The following is a 21757-nucleotide window of genomic DNA, read 5'->3' on the forward strand; positions in this document are numbered from 1 at the left end:
GTACAATGTAGAAAAAGAAGCCCACAGTTTCAGCTGATGTTCCAGTATTTCCAAGGTCATAAAAATGAACGCGTTTCTAGATCGGTTCAAATTCTTCCTCAATTTTATACTGTTGATTTAAAAAGGGTGTGTAGTGAGCTGGGGGGGGGGGCGTTATTTGCGGGGGGGGGGGGGGGGGGGGTGAGGTTACTGATGGTTTAGTGATGGAGAGTTTAGAAAAAGATCAACTGGGCATTGCTGCTTGTAATATGCAAAGTCGCCACTAGGTGGAACATCTGCTCTACAAAGATCTTATATGATGAGCTGCATGATTTTGCAATCTACAGCACCACCTAGTGGTCATACATCATAATTACATAAAATATTAGATTGGGAAAGTTAGTGAACAGCGGCATTGAGGATGAACACAGCATGGCCACATGAGGCCAGAAAAATACTTTTTCTTTCGGGAGAGGGTCGCAAAATCCAAATGAACATCTATCTATTCTACCATTTATTCTGTGATATCATGTTCATGACTCTTGTTATTCCACCCCCACCACACCTAAGTGCTCTGACCCGGTTCCCTTAGATTTTTCCAAAGGAGGAAGTCTACATCCTTTTTTAGTTTACATTTCTCTTTTTAGTAGCTTCTCCACACCTAATTGCAGCTGACATAAATACAATTGCAAACAGTCAATCTAAAGTGTGAGGATCACATCCTGATATGAAGAAAGTGTAAAGTTTAGGTTCACTGTTAGTCCTTGAGTTTTCTAGTTTGATCAGAAGCCTGAACTGACCGATAATAAATATTATACGTGGTTCACAGTGTAGACTTCTCCACCAGGGGGCTATGTTACTCTGATGAAGAAACTCCACCTCTTTCTCAAGATGTTGCCTATTGTCTTGTTCCATATATAATGGTCTGTGGTTGTGGAGGGCGGAACGTGAAAAAGCAGAAAACAACTCATAATGTCTCCACAAGTGTGGAAGAAAGAACAACATGGACCATCTCTTAGTGTTTTCCATGATATTTCTTTACCTTCAGAAAGGTAAGTTCTAAAATGTTATCTCATCTTAAGGCTAGCTTAGAACTGTGATCAAATGCCAAACTTAGCTCTGCTACAATTGTCAAACTCAGAGTATACGTCAACGTTAGATAGAATTAGAGAAGGAGCTAAGCTTCTGAATATGTTGCACTCATCGGGTTACCTCCATCTTGAAGGTCCATAGTCATTGTGCTTTTATACATGGCTCTGACCCTTTGAGAATGATATTGTTATGACCCTATTCATATTTCAGTAGTTTCTTGTCCTCTCAGGTTACACATGGCATGAAGGTATTTTGGGCTCCTGAACTATGGGTCGAGGATTACATAATACATACCCCACAACCTCTGTTTGGAAAGGAACATTCTTTAGATATTTGAACTTTGGCTTACCTTCTGCAAAATATCTTTCACAAGAAAGATTTTCACCAAAATATTAGTTGTCTCCAAACTCTCCAAAAACAGATCTAACTGGTGCCGTTTATAACACTGCCTATGTGGAAGAGGGTCTATTGGGCACCAGGTCCAAGAGTGACTGCCATCTCTGCACCACCTATAGTTATTTCTATCTTTTTATTTTATTTTTGGACACGTCATAATTTTGGTTGGTTGACCAGCCATCACACGTGGCAGGTTCTTTACCTGACATCTTTATTTCAGCTCTGCTTTATATGTCCATTGTGGTTTGGAGGGTGCTGTTTCTCACTGAGGAGACACAGGGGTGTATGGTGACTTATTTCTTTCATTCAATGCTAAACTAGAGAGACCCACCTATAGACAGCATCGTTTGGGGGTTCTTGCTTCTCATCAGAACGAACCAGGGTACCGATTGGCTTAATGAGATCCCTTTGATACAGCTCTGTACCCTCCTGAGCTGCAACTCAACCAACCAGTAACTGATACCGATGAGGGGAAAGAACCCCCAAACAGTACTGTCTACAGGTGGGTGTCTCCGTTTTGACTGGTATGATTTAATTTGCTTTATAACTTCACTGTGAGAATTTATTTCTGATTTTGTTTTGTAAAATCCACCTCTTATTCCAGGTTTGAGCATTGAAGAAACCTGTGGGAACACAAGACATGTAGAGAGTAACGTGGGAGGGGAGGTGATGCTCCCCGTCCAACAGACTGAAATCCAGGACATCACGTGGATGAGCAGCAGAGACAAAAATATTTTTGCGGTAACAGAACCTGGGAAACCTGTTGTTATTAGAAGCATGTTCTATAATGGTCGCATTAATGTTACAGCTAATGGGTCATTAATTATAACCAAACTAACCAGAGAAGACCAAGGAATCTATAAAGGCAGCGTCCTGCGGCGGATATCAGGCCAGTGCGCTCAGTTCTACAATCTGAAAGTATATGGTAGGTTAGTGCAATTATTTTGTTAGTGCAATTATAGGACCTACTGTATATGGTGGTATATGTTGCACCCTTCCACTAGAGATATATGTCGGGTTCTACTGTCAGTGTTACCAGAGCCTTAGAGAAATGAAATGTATGTATCTTTTGTTCATAAAACTGCCCACTTTTTAGTAAATTGAGCATTTAATTGACGTTTCTTCATTACGCTTATGTTTTTCAATGGAACTCAATGATTAGAAGAGCAAGTCTTTTCCAGTAGCCTAAGTACAACTTCACCCATAAGGATCAGCACAGAAGCTATGACCACCAAGTCCCATAAACAGGTCACAGGTAAGAATGGTTTTCGAGTAAGAATATTTGATTTCGCGAATATATGGGCGAATATTCGTCATATATTCATGAATTCGTGAATTCGCTATCTTCGTTCACATTTTTTTTTTCATTACTAAAATCGCAATGCAAAATTTGTTTAATGCGCATGCGCAAAAAGGGGCGTAGCCTAGCAACTGTTTTTGAACTACCCGAAGTTTTAGGCGATTGGAAAAGATGGTCGGAAGCAATTTTCGAGACAGTGAGGAAGAGCTCCTGATCACTGTAAGTAATTTCACATTACACCAGTGTATTTGGTTACATTTCACGTGCATGTCAGACCAATCGCTTTATATGCAGATAGAGTGTTATAAAATATTCGTAATTGTGAAAATCGCCACTTATGATCCAATTTTTTTTTTCGCAATACATATAACTTCACTTTTTATCAGGTCTAAGTAGCTATTACTGATTGCTGCACTAAGTATTGTTGTGACATCACAGCACTATGTCTGTAGCATGTATGTATGGACAGCATAGATGTGCACATTGCACATCCATTTTCCTGCCGCACACTATATACACCCCCCACACACACACATTCACACACATACAGTCTATAGATTACAGTTTAGGTCCTGTTGGTCAGGACTCAGGAGAAGCTTTCTTTGTCTTAACGCCAGTATTTGCTGGTTCATTTAGCGTTACCCAGGGTGCATCACGGGGAGGCGTACCAGCTGTACACCCCATACCGTACCGTCACTTCACTAGGCAGGTATATCTCTGCTCAGCTGCCCAATATCCGATTGCTCAGACCCCACAACACATACAATCACGAATGACACAACTGCCTCGGCGTCCTGAGATGAAATTGGGTGGCTGCCACGCCCAAAATAAATCACGGATGAGGCCCCTGCCACCTGCGCCCGCTCCTTCGTGGGTAGAGGAGCGGCCCCGTGCTGGCAGCGGTCCCGCACTGGAACCAACTCCCCTACCACGACCACGGCTGCCGTGTGTACTCATGGTGTGTTTTTATATACAAAAAATATATATAAGGAAAATAATGAGGGAATTTGGGCAAACTTTATTGGGTTGGGGACAATGGGGCAAAAAAGGTAAAACTAACCCTAAAACACAGAAAAAGACTTTTTTTCAAAGACAAAAGACGCTGACACTAATCACTACCCACACGAAACCCTAAAACACTAAGGCCCCTTTCACACGGGCGAGAATTCCGCACTGGTGCAATGCGTAAAGGTGAACGCATTGCACCCTCACTTAATCCAGACCCATTCATTTCAATGGGGCTGTTCAGTTGAGCTGTGATTTTCACGCATCCCTTGTGCGTTGCGTGAAAATGGCAGCATGTTCTATATTCTGCATTTTTCACGCTACGCGGGCCCCATAGAAATGAATGGGTCTGCGTGAAAATTGCATAGCATCCTCAAGCAAGTGCGATTTTCACGCTTGGTTGCTAGGAGATGATAGGGATGAGCAACCCCATTAAAGTAAATTCACTGTATTATTTTCCCTTATAACATGGTTTTAAGGGAAAATAATAGCATTCTTAATACAGAATGCTTACAAAAATGTTGTTTGAGGGGTTAAAAAAATATTAATAATTAACTTACCTTATCCACTTGATCGCGCAGCCGACATGTCTTCTTTCTTCTTCTTTCAGGACCTTCCAAAGGACCTTTGATGACATAATTGCACTCACCACGTGGTGACGTCAGTGCAGGTCCTGCTAAATGAAGATAGAAGAGAAAAGACGCTGACACTAATCACTACCCACACGAAACCCTAAAACACTAAAACACAGAAACAAACTTTAATTTTTTTTCACAGACGAAACAGACAGCAAAAGCCTACACTATACTATATCTCTATCTAACCTACACTACACCCTGCACTGGACCCTATCAGCTACACTATTCACTCACTATTATAGTGATGAGCGGCAGGGATCATATTCGAATTCGCAATATTTCGCGAATATTTTGTAGAATATTTGCGAATTCGAATATTCGTTATATTCTACGATTTTTTTTTTACTCGAAAAATCGACAAGGTAATGATCGCGTAATATGCGAATTTTCGTAATGCAAGTTTTTATCGCAATTTTTATAATTGCCGAGAAAAAACATGATTCCTCCCTGCTTCTTGCTTGTGGGCCAATGAGTCATGGCACTATATCGAATATATTCGTTTTTTAAAATATTCGTAATATTCTAAAACAACAAAATATAGCAATACAGCAAATATTCGAAAAAGCCGAATAAAGAGCAATTTAGCTAATATAGTGCTATATTCTTTTTTCTCAATAGTTGAAATTTTTTTCCAATCTGAACTTCAGATGAGAAAAAAATCACAACTACAGTCCTGATCAAAAGTTTAAGACCACTTTAAAAATGGCAAAAAGTCCTATGTAGCATGGCTGGATCTTAACAAGGTTCCAAGTAGAGCTTCAACATGCAACAAGAAGAAATGGGAGTGAGACAAAACATTTTTTGAGCATTCAATTTAATGAAAACAACGAATAAACTTAACAGCTGATTTTTCAGCTGATCAAAAGTTTAGGACCACACCTCCAAAAAAAAAACTAAACCCCCCCCAAAACAGAAATCCAACTTCCAAACATGAGCTCAGTAATGAGTAGCTCCGCCGTTATTGTTTATCACTTCAAAAATTCGTTTTGGCATGCTTGATGCAAGCGTTTCCATGAGGTGAGTGGGAACATTTCTCCAAGTGGTGAAGACGGCCGCACGAAAGCCATCTACTGTCTGGAACTGGTGTCCATTTTTGTAAACTTCCCTTGCCATCCATCACCAAAGGTTCTCAATTGGATTTTGATCAGGGGAACATGCAGGATGGGCCAAAAGAGTGATGTTATCCTCCTGGAAGAAGTCCCTTGTCCTGCGGGCATTGTGTACTGTAGCGTTGTCCTGTTGAAAAACCAGTTGTTACCACACAGACAAGGCCCTCAGTCATGAGGAATGCTCTCTGCAACATCTGGACATAGCCGGCGGCCGTTTGACGCCCCTGCACTTCCTGAAGCTCCATTGTTCCACTGAAGGAAAAAGCACCCCAGACAGGGGCGTACATAGAAATCACTGGGCCCCATAGCAAGAATCTAAATTGGGCCCCCATTCCCCTTTTATAGCCCCTCCCACTACCCATTCCAGGCCTCTCCCTTTGCTCCATGAACTATGTTTGCGGCTGCGTTTTATAATTTATGCATCAGGGCCGGATTCAGATTACAAAACAGGCCTGGCAGACGAAAGAGGTATAATAGATGCAGTGTGTACAGATGTATAGTGTATACAGCAGTGTACTGATATGTGAGGAACATGGTATAATATATGCAGTTTGTACAGGTATATAGTATATACAGCAGTGTATTGATATGTGCAGTACAGGGTATATTATATGCAGTCTGTACAGATATATAGTATATACAGTAGTGTAATGTGAGGTACGAGGTATAATAGATGCAGTGTGTACAGGTATATAGTAAATATAGCAGTGTACTGATATGTGAGGTATAAATTACAGCTCGTATCTCACATATCAATCCAATACTGTATATACAATATACCTGTACACACTTCATCTATTATACCTCGTACCTAACATATCAGTACACTGCTGTATATACAATATATCTATACACACTGCATATATTATACCTCGTACCTCACATATCAGTACACTGCAATATATATTATATATCTGTATATATTGCATCTATAATACTGTTTAATATATGCAGTGTGTGTGTGTATATATATATATATATATATATATATATATATAGATGTGAGGCATACAAGGTATAATACTGTAGATGCATTGTTTATAGAAATATGTGGTCAGTTATGCATTATGGTCACTGTGTGGGAGGTACATGAGGTTGTGGTCACTGTACCTGTCTGAAGTATTATACATGAGAGTGCAATCAGTAAAAACAGGGCATGGGGGGGGGGGGGGGGGGGGGTAAATGACAAGAAGTGGAGGACCTCCTCTTACCACTCCATTCCAGTCTGTATTGATCAATGCAGAGCTGATTGTGAACTAATACTTACTGTTAGGGGTTGAAGGACCTGTGATGATGTCATCACAGGTCCTGGCAGATGTACCTTTCAAACCTAGGAACTACACCATTTTTGGTGCAGTTCCTTTGCTAGATCCTGCAGGACCTGTGATGCTGAAGATGATGTCATCACAGGTCCTGGCAGATGTACTGTTCTAACCTGGGAACTACACTTTACACTGTGCAGTTCCCTTACAGGACCTGTGATGACATCATCAAAGGTCCTTTAGCTTTAGAAAGATAGACCGGAGCAATTAGGAGGCGGGGCCTCTCCTCCACTGCGGGCCCCTCTTCCTAACGGGCCCCATAGCAGCTGCGTGGTCTGCCTATATGGTAGGTACGCCACTGACCCCAGACCAATATGCCGCCCCCTCCACTGTGGCGCGTAGAAAACATCTCAGGTGGGATCTGCTTGTCATGCCAGTAACGTTGGAAACCATCAGGACCATTAAGGTTACATTTTTTCTCATCAGAGAATAAAACTTTCTTCCACCTTTGAATGTCCCATGTGTGGTGCTCTCTTGCAAAGTCCAAACGAGCAGTTCTGTGGCGTTCAAGGAGATGAGGTCTTTGAAGACGTTTTTTGTTTTTGAAGCCCTTCAGTCTCAGATGCCCTCTGATGGTTATGGGGCTGCAGTCAGCACCAGTGAGGGCCTTAATTTGGGTCGAGGATCGTCCAGTGTCTTGACGGACAGCCAATTGGATCCTCCGGCTCAGTGCTGGTGAAAAATATTTGGGTCTTCCACTTGACTTTTTTGTTCCATAACCCTCAGGATCATTTAAGAAATTCCAAATGACTGTCTTACTGCGTCCCACCTCCGCAGCGATGGCGCGCTGTGAGAGACCCTGCTTATGCAGTTCAACAACCCGACCACGTTCAAAAAGGGAGAGATTTTTTGCCTTTGCCATCACAACGTGTGACTACCTGACAGAAAATGACAATGAATCCACATCTTTGCACAGATTTGGTTTTTAAAGGCATGTGGTCCTAAAATTTGGATCAGCTTAAAAACAGCCTGTTTCAGTTTACTCGTTATTTCCAATTAATTGAATGCTCAAAAAATGTTTTGTCTCACTCCCATTTCCTCTTGTTGCATGGTGAAGCTCTACTTGGAACCTTGTTAAGATCCAACAATGTAAAATATGATTTTTGGCCATTTTTCAAGTGGTCTTAAACTTTTGATCAGGACTGTATTAGACAAAGAAGATTATAGCACTATATTAGCTAAATTGCTCTTTATTCGGTTTTTTTTTGAATATTCGCTAAATTGCTATATATTCTTGTTTTAGAATATTACGAATATTCGAAAAAACAAATATATTCGATATAGTGCTATATATTATTTCTTTAGAATATTAATCTTTTTTCCCATTTAAAGTCATGATTCCTCCCTGCTTCTTGCTTGTGGGCCAATGAGTCATGGGGCCACAAGCAAAAAGCAGGGAGGAATCATGTTTTTACTCGGCAATTGAAAAATTTGCGATAAAAGTTCGGATTATGAAAATTTGCGATAAAAAAATCTTGAATATTCGAAATTACGAATATATACCGGTATCACTATATTCTAAATATTCACGAATTTTCGAAGTACCTATATTTGCGATAAAAATTTGCAATTCGAATATTCGTGATCAACACTACTCATACACTGACTATCTAACACTATCTGGATTATATATATAAGCTACCTAACTAATGTACCTAACACCCTACACTTGAACCTATCAGCTACACTATTCACTCACTAACCTACACTGTCTAACACTATGTGGATATATCAGAAGTCACAGGAATTCAGCACAGCACAAAGATCACACTACTCTCTCTCTTACAACTGCATGAACAGCACAAAATGGCTGCTGGGGAGGTTCTTATATAGTAAGGGGTAGGCAACTTTCCTATTGGTTGCTAGGGAAGTTGCTAAGCTCTTGCAGCCTTCTCATTGGCCCACAAGCTAGAAGCAGGGAGGGATCATGTGTACTGTTGAAAAAAAAAACTAATATTCAAATGTATGAATATATAGTGCTATATTCTAAATATTCTCGAATTCTCGAAGTGTCGATATTCACGCTAAAAATTCGCTATTCGAATATTTGTGCTCAACACTATTTACTGACTGATAAAGTAAGATGTGTCCCGATTCTCACCACCAAAAATGTCACAATCTATTCTTGCTTAAAGGAAATTTCCATATAAAATGTAAAATGTTTTTTCTCAAAAGTGTATTTCTATAATAATATGATCAATATAGCTGTAAGATGTCTGATAAATTGAGATAAGACTGGTCGCTAGGGCTTTGTTCTCTTAGCAACCAAACAGCGTATCAGACTAGACTGACAATCAGTTCGAATCCAGACTGGCACAATGGAGATAGTAGGGGTAATACTAAAGCTAGGGGAACTGGTTGGACAGCAGACATGGGGGAAAGGTGCCATGTGAGAAACTTTTTTTTTAAACGTTTCAGTGAAAAAAGGTCTTTAAAGAGGACCTTTCACCGATCCTGACATTGTGAACGAAGTATCATGACATATACAGCGGCGCCCACAGATCTCACTGCACTTACTATTATCCCTGGGCGCCGCTCCGTTCTCCCGTTATGTCCTCCGGTATGTTCGGGGACTTGGTTATAGTAGGCGGAGTCTGTCCTTGTTCTGCGGGCGTCTCATTCTCCTAGGCTGTAGGCTATGTCAGGATCGGTGAAAGGTCCTCTTTAAGGAGCTCATATGTTGTGGGCAACTGTTGATGACTAGCTGACCTTGGTGGACTGACTGTTCAAAATTCAGACCCTTGATCGTGAACTGGTATGGAGACTGTAAGCCAGTTTCCAGAGTGACTCTTGCTCTAGTTAATACAGGGGTCACCCAATCATTGTTATTTATGATAGGAAATATAGAAAGGATTTGTCTGCACTGGAATCTGCATCAGATCGGTCTTGACCAGCTTTCCATCCAAGTAAATGGGGTTTCAACAATCTGATTCACATGGAGTGAAGGATTAGACCCATTTCACACATACCCAGGAAAGATACAGTTGCAAGAAAAAGTATGTGAACCCTTTGGAATGATATGGATTTCTGCACAAATTGGTCATAAAATGTGATCTGATCTTCATCTAAGTCACAACAATAGACAATCACAGTCTGCTTAAGCTCTTGCCGCACACGTAACGCCGAAAGGCATCCGGGCGGCGGCAGTCTCAGGCTCAATGACGCCTATTGGCGTCATCTCGTGAGAGCCGAGATTTCGCGTAAACGCTCTTGCATGTTCACAGCAACGCGCAGCTGAGAAGTTTAACTACAGTCTGCCAGCGATGATCATTCGCTGGCAGGCTGTAGATGCGATTTTTTTAACATCAGAAAGGTATATCAGATGCTGTTTTGTTAACATTGTCTGATATACCTGCTACCTGGTCCTCTGGTGGTCCCTTTTGCTTGGATCGACCACCAGAGGACACAGGAAGCTCTGTAAGTAGCACCAAACACCACTACACTACACTACACCCCCCCTGTCACTTATTAACCCCTGATCACCCCATATAGACTCCCTGATCACCCCCCTGTCATTGATCACCCCCCTGTAAGGCTCCATTCAGACGTCCGTATGTGTTTTGCGGATCCGCGGATCCGCAAAACACGGACACCGGCAATGTGCTTTCCGCATTTTGAGGATCCGCACATTGCCAGAACTATATAGAAAATGCCCAAGAATAGGACATGTTCTATATTTTTGCGGAACGGAAGTGCGGACCCGGAAGTGCAGATCCGCAATTCCGGATCCGAGCGGGACAAAGTCTGTCCCCATAGAAATGAATGGGTCCGCAATTCTGTTCCGTAAAATGCGGAACAGAATTGCGGACGTGTGAATGGGGCCTAAGGGTCCCTTTTCACCGCCAGTTAGATAGCTACTTGTTAGGTAGTTAGCGCCCACCGCACCGCAGTCACTGATTAGTCGCTGATTAGCGTCATCGCTGTCGCTAATCAGCACTAGTACTATATAGTATCTGTAAGTGATCAAGACTGATCGCAATCAGATCTATATCAGTACATTAGGGTCACCTTAGGCTCTACAAAAAACGCAGTGTTCGCCCGATCAGGCCTGATCTTGTGCGCACACTTGCGTTCAGTCCACCCCACCGCAGTGACAGGTTTTTTTTTTCCTGATCACTGCAAAAACACTGTAAAATTGCTGCGGCGCTATAAAGATCACTTTTGAGGGGCATGGCGAGTTCATAGAAGTTTTTTTTTTTGGCACAAGTTTTTGTTTTTGTTTTTTCTTACAAAGTCTCATATTCCACTAACTTGTGACAAAAAATAAAATCTTACATGAACTCACCATACCCCTCACGGAATCCAAATGCGTAAAAATGCCCTGTGAAATCCTAAAGGTACACATTGGAATTTGGGCCCCTTTGCGCATCTTGGCTGCAAAAAAGTGTCACACATGTGGTATCGCCGTACTCAGGAGAAGTAGGGCAATGTGTTTTGGGGTGTATTTTTACATATACCCATACTGGGTGAGAGAAATATCTCTGTAAATACAACTTTGTATAAAAAAATAAAAAAAGTTGTCTTTTACAGAGATATTTATCTCACCCAGCATGGGTATATGTAAAAATACACCCCAAAACACATTGCCTTACTTCTCCTGAGTACGGTGATATCACATGTGTGACACTTTTTTGCAGCCTAGGTGCGCAAAGGGGCCCAAATTCCAATGAGTACCTTTAGGATTTCACAGGGCATTTTTAGACATTTGGATTCCAGACTTCTTCTCACGATTTAGGGCCCCTAAAATGCTAGGGCAGTATAAATACCCCACAAGTGACCCCATTTTGGAAAGAAAACACCCCAAGGTATTCCGTGAGGGGTATGGTGAGTTCATGTAAGATTTTTTTTGTCACAAGTTAGTGGAATATGAGACTTTGTAAGGAAAAATAAAAAAAAACATTTTCCGCTAACTTGTGCCAAAAAAAACAAACAAAACGGAATACCTTGGGGTGTCTTCTTTCCAAAATGGGGTCACTTGTCGAGTATTTATACTGCCCTGGCATTTTAGGGGCCCTAAAGCGTGAGAAGTAGTTTGGAATCCAAATGCGTAAAAATGGCCTGTGAAATCCTAAAGGTACTCATTGAAATTTGGGCTCCTTTGCGCACCTAGGCTGCAAAAAAGTGTCGCACATGTGGTATCGCCGTACTCAGGAGAAGTAGGGCAATGTGTTTTGTGGTGTATTTTTACATATACCCATACTGTGTGTGAGAAATATCTCTGTAAATGACAACTTTTTAATTTATTTTATACAAAGTTGTCAATTTACAGAGATATTTCTCTCACTCAGCATGGGTATATGTAAAAATACACCCCAAAACACATTGCCCTACTTCTTCTGAGTACGGCGATACCACATGTGTGACACTTTTTTGCAGCCTAGGTGCGTAAAGGGGCCGAAAGTGCAACGAGTACCTTTAGGCTTTACAGGGTTGCTCACAATTTAGCCCCGCCCAAAATGCCAGAACAGTAAACACACCCCACAAATGACCCCATTTCGGAAAGTAGACACCCCAAGGTATTCACTGAGGGGCATAGTAAGTCAGTGGGAGATTTTTTTTTTTTTGCCAGAAGTTAGCAGAAATGGAAACTTTATTTTATTTTTTTTTCCTCAGAAAGTGTCATTTTCCGCTAACTTGTGAAAAAAAATTAAATCATACATGAACTCACTATGCCCCTCCGCGAATACCTTGGGGTGTCTTCTTTCTAAAATGGGGTCATTTGGGGGGTGTTTATACTATCCTGGCATTCTAGCACCTCAAGAAACATGACAGGTACTCAGAAAGTCAGAGCTGCTTCAAATTGCGGAAATTCACATTTTTGTACCATATTTTGTAAACGCTATAACTTTTGCGCAAACCAATAAATATACACTTATTGCATTTTTTTTTATCAAAGACATGTAGCACAATAAATTCTGACACAAACTTGTATAGAAATGTAATTATATTTGAACAATTTTACCAGAAAAAGTTAAAAATACACTTTTTTTGGAGAAAATTGCAGTCTATTTTGATTAATATCAGAAAAACTAAAAATGTCAGCAGCAATCAAATACCACCAAAAGAAAGCTGTATTTGTAAGAAGAAAAGGAGGTAAAATTAATTTGGGTGCCAAGTTGCATGACCGAGCAATAAACCGAAGTTTATTGAAGTGCCGATTTGTAAAAAAGAGCCTGGTCATTAGGGGGGTATAAACCTGTGGTCCTTAAGTGGTTAAACTAATAACACACAAAGAATTAAATGTTACCATGTTTTTATTGAACACACAATGTAAACATTCACAGTGCAGGTGGAAAAAGTATGTGAACCCTTGGATTTAATAACTGGTTGAACCTCCTTTGGCAGCAATAACTTCAACCAAACGTTTCCTGTAGTTGCCGATCAGACGTGCACAACGGTCAGGAGTAATTCTTGACCATTCCTCTTTACAGAACTGTTTCAGTTCAGCAATATTCTTGGGATGTCTGGTGTGAATCGCTTTCTTGAGGTCATGCCACAGCATCTCAATCGGGTTGAGGTCAGGACTCTGACTGGGCCACTCCAGAAGGCGTATTTTCTTCTGTTGTTGATTAACTTCTATGCTTTGGGTCGTTGTCCTGTTGCAACACCCATCTTCTGTTGAGCTTCAGCTGGTGGATAGATGGCCTTAAGTTATCCTGCAAAATGTCTTGATAAACTTGGGAATTCATTTTTCCTTCGACTGTATCTAAGTGTCAGTCTCAGATTTCTACCAGAGATCTTCTAGTAATATACATGTTGAATTTGTCATAGGTAAAGATGCAATTTGTGAATTTTACTCAAGGGTTTATGTAACATGGAGGTTGGCCATGTGGTGCAATAGGGCCTGAAGAGATGAAGCGGAAAGCTTTGACCACATCTAATGTTTTTCCAGTTCTATTGTCCACTTGATGTCCCATTACCAGCAGGAATAATACTTCTTTTATCTTGTAGTATGGATTACCATCATTCTGAGTGTGTCTGCCACACTTGCTCTGCTGCTGATATTTGTTGTTACCATCATACTGTCCAGAAGTCAAACAGGTATGTATAGAAAGAGATAAAATACATGCACTTTTAAGAAGTATCTGGTGATTCCCACATGTTCTCAAGAACTTTCCTATCCACCACAGTATTTCACTTCTTAGAGCTATTAAATGGTCCTCCAACTCTTGCAGACAGGGAGATACAACCATAGACACAACCACTGATTTCTTCATGCTTGTCAGTCTAAGATAATATTACTCTCACCATTATGTATCCATTATACAAAGACTAATCTACACTGTTAAAGTAACTCCTACATGAACATCTAGTACACATATTTGTTGCAGCGGGCACTTTGAGTCATTTAGAACCATAGCCCACTGGGAATGGGGCATTCTTTCTAAAAGTAATGAGAGGGTTAGAACTCATGTTTGGCACTATGCTGGTCTGTAGGACATGTTCGGCAACTTCAAGGTTCACTTTTATACACCACTTTTTTGTTAGAGCATCATGGGTAGGTGCCTGAAGGCTGAGACTTCCACCAACTGTTAAAATGAAGGGGCTAACTATGGCCCTTCAATATTCAGACCAGAGATTATTAGAGGTCTCCCTCTGAAATCAGTGGGTCTACAAAACATAATTTAATCAAGAAGAAACACATTGCCCAAGATCCAAAGAACTTTGGGGACAATCTAAAGAGGTACAACCACAAGGGTATTCATTTCATAAATTGGTGTGGCTTCCAGCTCATACACAACCACTGATGTCTACAAGTGAGCAGAAACCACCATTTTGCCAATCAAAGGTGGCAAAGGTCCTAACAACCCCACTATCTTACGATTTCTAGAAGATGGGACTTCCTAATGCTCACTGCAGATTCCCAATTACTAGCCTTGACCTTAGAAAGAAGGAGGTTGTATGGTCATTGAACAGACAACCATCTGGTGAACGATCATCATGCTGATGCACATTTTTGTAATTTTTAGACAATACAGTCATTCAGACTGATTATACATGTTCAGTGTCAGCGGCAAAGGATGATAACAATCTTGAAATGGTCTTCCATGGAAAGATCATTCATGAACTATTGACTGCTGGATGAAACTTTTAAACAAGTTCAACTTTTGTCTACACAATCGCAGTGGGTCTTCAGTCAAACTAATGAGCGATTCTGTTTATATTTCACCCAATGAATGATAGTTTTGGTTGAAATCATCTATTTTGACCAACTTTAGACTAATGTGTACCTTTATCATTTCATCCATTACCTTTGATCTTGGTCATTGTTAGTGATGTTTGGCTTGTGGACTTCCCTTTGCTTGCTTATTTGCACTTTTCCCGTTCCTTGCCACCTTCCTGTTGCTGTCTATAGGCAACTACCGTATTCTGGGAACTATAACCTGGGGAACAATCTTCCTCAAACCACTGTGAAGGAGTCTTTAGCTAGAAACAAGGTTCTTTGGCTAGAAACAATGTTTTCCCAAACCCCAAGTAACCCAGTACCTGCCTTCTACATGGTGCCGTCAGTTCAGCTTGGTTTTCCCTGTAGTGTTTTACCAGGACTATAACGTCTGGACAATCAGATGTCCCAGTGTGTGTCCCAGTGTGTTTATAATTATGTGCCATCATTATTCTTTCATCATGGTTTCCTTATGACTTGGTTAACCATATATTTTTAGAATCCATGCTGAAAGACGAATGTAATTCTATTAAATGACTTATGTTTTACTCTCTGCTTTGTAAGGAGCCAGTCATATAGAGGATGGGATATTATATACTGAACTGGACAAAAATAAGCTACAGAAAGGTCAGTATTAGCAGTACCTTTGATGACTGCTAACCTTTATATTTAGTTACCTAAAAGGTTAAAAATGGTACAATGAAAATATCACTTCAAAATCTAGTTCACGTTAAGAAAGTTCCTACTTAATCAAGCATGGTCCCCATCTGCAGAAGAAATAGGGATCCTATTTGGGGAACCAAGAAACATTGCTTCACTTTTTCTAGAAATCCTTAACTGCAAAAAGGCAAGAAGTGTAAAAATAAAACGAGAAGAACATAGTTAAGAATATGCCTAGTCTGTACTGTGGTTTCATCCGCACGGAGCTTGTCCTCTTCTACTAGGAGCGTTTAATTAAAGAACTCACATTTTCTTTTGGTTCTCATCAGTATGGTAGATGGGGAGGTCTTACAGAAGTCCTTTGTCTGTCTTGATACCTTAGGTCCTGATGGTTCTTGCGTACCAAATTGTGAGCATGACCACAGTAGTTATCATGGCCGTCTTTGTTGTTGTTAGTGTTTTTCATCTCCAGTTGAGTGACCATTCAATGAAAATATCAAGAAAATGAAAGCTATTACTGAGCGTAACATATTCTTTCTTTATCCTGCAGGTTTTCGAGTGAGAAGAGTACAGGTGAGTTGAGCAGGCACATTTGCCTCTGACAACATGACATTTCGGTAGGTCTTTATCATTTGAATATGACTTGTCTCTTGTTAGTAAAAATAGTGTGGGGAAAAAATTACTTAAGTGGAAAACATCAACATGCTGCTGTTGATAGATCTTTTATTATTAATACTGTGAGATAGTGACAGATCTCACAGAGGTGACTTGCAAGGAAGGGTTGGATAGTGCGGTCCACACCCCTATTCCACCAGGTGCACAATCAGTCTGGGAATAACAACACAGCCCCAGACTCGGTAAGAAAAGAGTGAAATTCTGGAAAGGTGATGTTGCAAAGCCGGGGGGCTGGAGGACTTGGGGAGCACAGAGCGATGCCTGGGAATGGGTCGCAGGGTCCTAGTCGGGGGGACTAGAGAGTCCAGCTTCCCCAAGGGACTTTTTATTTGCACAGCCTAGGGGCTGGAGGACTACAATGTGGTAAAAGCCGCATGTACTTCCCCTGTGTGAACGGGGCTTAGAGGTGAGTCAGCGAATACCTCTGTTTAGTCAGGGTCCAGCTGGGCAGGTATTTATTTTTGTTTTGGTGTACGTGGGAACCTCACCCTAATTCTGCGGTGGATGAAGATCATTCTGTGAACAGATAAGAGCTAATCCCTACAATACTCATTACTGTCTTAAACCTATGATCTGACTCATTAACATATAAATATTCAAAAAGCATCTCTGATTATTTGGATGTTGTGATAATGAAATGTACTAAAACACAAAAACGGCAGCGCCTCATGTGCAGTACCTTCAATATAACTTCATCAGGCATTTAATACATCATGACAGTGCATGGAAATATTTAAAAGGTACAAAACTGGCGCCAGAGGCAGACTGGTAACTTAAAGTGGCCCTGGAAAAAAAAAAAAGTGGCCCCATGGTGTGTTGGACATGTGCAATCGCTGGTTGGGTACACGCCTCTCCCTCCATTGCCTCAGCACAGCCATCTGTATCGCTGTCCTGAGGACGGCGATACAGATGAATATGGAGATGAGCGCTAATGCCTGCAGCCTATCAGATGACGTCATTATCATTGCACCGCCTGAGCCGGGCAGCACACAGCAGGGACACAGGCCGGAAGAGGCCTGCATCGCTGCTGATGGAGGTAAGTATTAGTGTTTTGTTTTTTTTTCTTTGCAGGGGGAGCTGTCACTATGGCTATGGGGGAGCTGGCACTATGGGGGGGAGCTGGCACTATGGGGGGAGCTGGCACTATGGCTATGAGGGAGCTGGCACTATGGCTATGAGGGAGCTGGCACTATGGCTATGGGGAGCTGGCACTATGGGGGAGCTAGCACTATGGGGGAGGGGCTGACACTATGGGGGGGGCTGGCACTATGGGGGGAGCTGGCACTATGGGGGGGAGCTGACACTATGGGGGGAGCTGGCACTATGGGGGAAGCTGGCACTATGGGGGGGCTGACACTATGGGGAAGCTGGCACTATGGGGAAGCTGGCACTATGGGGGGAGCTGGCACTATGGGGGGGCTGGCACTATGTGGGGGCTGACACTATGGGGGGCTGGCACTATAGGGGGGAGCTTGCACTATGAGGGGGGCTGGCACTATGGGGGGGAGCTGGCACTATGGGGGGGGAGCTGGCACTATGGGGGGGGAGCTGGCACTATTGGAGGAGCTGGCACTATGGGGGCATTTCTTACTGGCACATTATGGGGGGGGCACCATGGGGGAGAGGAGCACTATGGGGGTATCTGGGGGCTCTAAAGGGGCTTTTTTTTAATTATTGGCACATTGTGGGGGGCACTATAGGGGAGAGCGGCACTATGGGGCATCTGGTGTTAATATAGGGGCATTATTTGGGGCACTATGGGGAAGTGGGGGCTCTAAAGGGGCCTTTTGTATTGGCACATTATGGGGGGCACTATGGTATTTGGTGGCACTAGGGGGGCATTTTTTACTGGCACATTATGGGAGGCACTATAGGGGAGAGCGGCACTATGGGGCATTATTTGGGGGCACTATGGGGGAGTGGAGCACTATTGGGACATATGGTGGCACTAAGAAGGGGCATTTTTTACTGGCACATTGTGGGGGAGAGGAGCACTATAGGGGCATCTGCTGGGGGCACTAAGAAGGGACATTTTTTTACTGGCATATTATGGGGGACACTATGGGGAAGGGGGAGAGGAGCACTATGAGGGCATTTACTGGGGCACTATATAGGGGTATTTTATACTGGCATACATTATGGGGACATTAGCTCAACTGCAGGAACTAAGAGGGGGTATTTCATGTACTGTCATATTATAGGGAGAATTAGTACTACTAGGGGGTATTATGGGGAGCTTTACTACTACTGGGGGCTATGAGGAACATGATTACTAGTATGGGCACTATAGGGGCATTATTACTACTAAGTGTGCTCTGGCAGAGAATTATTTCTATTGGTGGGATTTTGGGGAGCACTGTTACTTTGGGGGCACCCTGGCATAGTATCAGCTTAGCAGAATTATTTTTGGGGGACATTATCTTTATACTATTAGTGTCTGGGTGCAGTTATTTTTTTAGAGCACTGTGTGCCAATAACTGTTTAAGGGGGCACTATCTGTGTGGTAGTAGTATTTCCAGGGGGACTGTTTCTGCAGTATAGTATTGGGGGCACAGTGGGCACAGTATTGGGGGCACTATCTGTGTGGTAGTAGTATTTCCAGGGGGACTGTTTCTGCAGTATAGTATTGGGGGCACTGTGGGCACAGTATTGGGGGCACTATCTGTGTGGTAGTAGTATTTCCAGGGGGACTGTTTCTGCAGTATAGTATTGGGGGTGGCAGGAAAGGGTGTTCAGAAGATGTGAAGATGATGGAAATGTGGGAAACTAATGTCTGTCTCTCAATCTCTGCAGAGAGGGGAGATGGCAGAAAAATCATCATGGCGGTCTGGTCTGAATGGAGAAGATAAAGAAAGAGAACGTCTACAACAAAGGTGACATCACTGGGTGTAAGAGGTATGTGGCACCCTGTAGGAGAGGAGATGCTCCTGCTCCTCCCCCTGCCATTTGCAGAAGGAGGATTCAGAGCTGTGTGAGATCAGCCAAAGGGGGCAGCAGGCCACGAGCGGGTGGCAGATGGTGGGGGGGAACCACAGGCCTTGAGCAGGATCTGGGGAGGGAGGAGAGCGGAGGAGCTGTAGGTTTCCTCTGGGTTCTCTGGTTTTCTTCCACACTCCAAAGACATACTGATAGGGACCTTAGATTGTGACAGCTACATTGTGTCCATGCTAATGTCTGTAAAGCGCTGAGGAACACACTCTATATAAGTACGCCTTACCGATCCCTTCTGCCACTCATCAATTCACACTCGTCGGTCACCCATTCCTCCACCCTCCCTTCCTCCCCTAGTCATGGGGTTCCCGCCCGGCAGTGAGCGCGCCATCTTTGTATCTTTTCAATGTGTTCATATTAAATGCCTGATGAAGACGGCTACGTGCCCTCAAAATGCGTTCCATGTATACAAGAATACTTCCAATTATACTCACGAAGTACAGAAGTCCTTTCAGGGGAGCACGCCGACGAAGGGCCCCGTTCTTCTTCCTTAATGTGATAATGAAAAGAGTTGTAATAAGATCCATCAACAGCAGCAACTAAGCTGAGCATCGAGTTTTTCCACACCATACAGATTAAAATGAACCAATTTTTTTTTCATAAAAACACCTTAAATGTCATTCAGTTAAAGGATGTAGATTCTGAGTACATTTTTGACTGTAGAGCTCCTGGGCACCCAGTGCAAAATCTGTAACCAGGTCCCTCACATAGGTCCCCTCACCTAGGTTCAACTGATGCCTCAGCACAACCTATAATTATGCCCCTGGTTATGCAGTAAAAAAAAGAACAACAAGAAGCACCCCATCAGATCAACAAGGAGACTCAGAGAACCCCTTCAATTTAGTTAGTCTGGATTCTAGGCGGTTTAGAGGACTAGCTCTCAGCTGTATGATATACTAGGCCTGTGCAGGTTTTCAGCCTCTAAATGCAAACCTAGAATATTCCCGCTCACTGACAGCAGAGATCTTGAAATTGTCAGGAATAGAAACCCATAATATTGCTTTATTTCCCTTAAAGTGTGAATGGTTTTATTTCTTTTGTCTCTCTTTCTTGACTCAGAAATTGAATAATACTTGACTACACCCAATCCTGTATTGTGTTTTTAAGGAACAGAAGACTGTCACCTATGCTAACGTGAAGGTCACCTTACAGACAAAGAACAATGTTTGAATGGAAAAGTCAAGTTTTTCATCTGGTTCGATCAAAAGAAGAAATGACTTCCTTACCCTGGCTCGTGTCCTCTCTTAGCCTGGCTCTTGGTTGGAGATATCCTGAGATGGGTGGTGGGAGATGACCAGCTTTGAAAACAATTGTGAGTAGTGTAAGACTAGTTTCACACTAGCGTTTTACATCTTTGGCAGGCTGTTCCTGCAGGGAAGAAGCCTGCCGGAGATTTATGGGTCTCGCACTGCCGGAAGCTACCAGTCACCCGCCGGCCCATTCACTATAATGTGGACCGACGACAATCCACCTGCAACCTGGCAAATATGCAGAGAAGCTGCTGAACAAATACCGCAGCACACAGCATTATTTGTCTGGTCGCTTCTCGGCATATTTCCCGGGTTGCAGCCGGTCCACATTATAGTAAATGAGGCAGGACGACAATGTGGTTGCTTCCGGTAGGCTGTTCCCTGCCAGAATCGCCTGCCGGATCTTTTACTATATACAGTACAGACCAAAAGTTTGGACACACCTTCTCATTCAAAGAGTTTTCTTTTATTTTCATGACTATGAAAATTGTAGATTCACACTGAAGGCATCAAAACTATGAATTAACACGTGGAATTATATACATAACAAACAAGTGTGAAACAACTGAAAATATGTCATATTTTAGGTTCTTCAAAGTAGCCACCTTTTGCTTTGATTACTGCTTTGCACACTCTTGGCATTCTCTTGATGAGCTTCAAGAGGTAGTCCCCTGAAATGGTTTTCACTTCACAGGTGTGCCCTGTCAGGTTTAATAAGTGGGATTTCTTGTCTTATAAATTGGGTTGGGACCATCAGTTGTGTTGATAAGAAGTCAGGTGGATACACAGCTGATAGTCCTACTGAATAGACTGTTAGAATTTGTATTATGGCAAGAAAAAAGCAGCTAAGTAAAGAAAAACGAGTGGCCATCATTACTTTAGGAAATGAAGGTCAGTCAGTCAGCCGAAAAATTGGGAAAACTTTGAAAGTAAGGGCTATTTGACCATAAAGGAGAGTGATGGGGTGCTGCGCCAGATGACCTGGCCTCCACAGTTACCGGACCTGAACCCAATCGAGATGGTTTGGGGTGAGCTGGACCGCAGAGTGAAGGCAAAAGGACCAACAAGTGCTAAGCATCTCTGGGAACTCCTTCAAGACTGTTGGAAGACCATTTCAGGGGACTACCTCTTGAAGCTCATCAAGAGAATGCCAAGAGTGTGCAAAGCAGTAATCAA

General features: G+C 42.4%; 1 protein-coding gene across 3 annotated transcripts; it reads left to right on the forward strand.

The window, feature by feature from the left end:
- The first annotated feature begins 884 nt into the window (after positions 1-884).
- LOC120982048 lies at positions 885-20556 on the forward strand. 3 transcript variants are annotated; one of them, XM_040411925.1, is made up of 7 exons: positions 885-1031; positions 2072-2392; positions 2630-2722; positions 13793-13882; positions 15570-15632; positions 16216-16238; positions 20439-20556. In XM_040411925.1, the coding sequence occupies exons 1-7, from the start codon at positions 983-985 to the stop codon at positions 20499-20501; spliced, it is 702 nt and encodes a 233-aa protein (XP_040267859.1). In that variant the 5' UTR covers positions 885-982; the 3' UTR covers positions 20502-20556. The 3 variants fall into 3 exon arrangements, with proteins under 3 accessions (XP_040267859.1, XP_040267860.1, XP_040267861.1); XM_040411926.1 differs by having other exon boundaries at positions 2633-2722; XM_040411927.1 differs by lacking the exon at positions 885-1031 and adding an exon at positions 1515-1969.
- Positions 20557-21757: the final 1201 nt, after the last annotated feature.

Source organism: Bufo bufo, chromosome 11 (genome assembly GCF_905171765.1).
Source record: "Bufo bufo chromosome 11, aBufBuf1.1, whole genome shotgun sequence".
In the NCBI taxonomy this organism is placed as follows: domain Eukaryota; kingdom Metazoa; phylum Chordata; class Amphibia; order Anura; family Bufonidae; genus Bufo; species Bufo bufo.

What these genes read in the sequence shown, in the direction of transcription:
- LOC120982048 (XM_040411925.1), top strand. Translation starts at nt 983, where the DNA reads ATGGACCATCTCTTAGTGTTTTCCATGATATTTCTTTACCTTCAGAAA. An exon ending in CTACAATCTGAAAGTATATG is followed by an intron (nt 2,393 to 2,629) that starts GTAGGTTAGTGC and finishes CTCAATGATTAG; the next exon opens with AAGAGCAAGTCTTTTCCAGT. An exon ending in GTCCCATAAACAGGTCACAG is followed by an intron (nt 2,723 to 13,792) that starts GTAAGAATGGTT and finishes TTTATCTTGTAG; the next exon opens with TATGGATTACCATCATTCTG.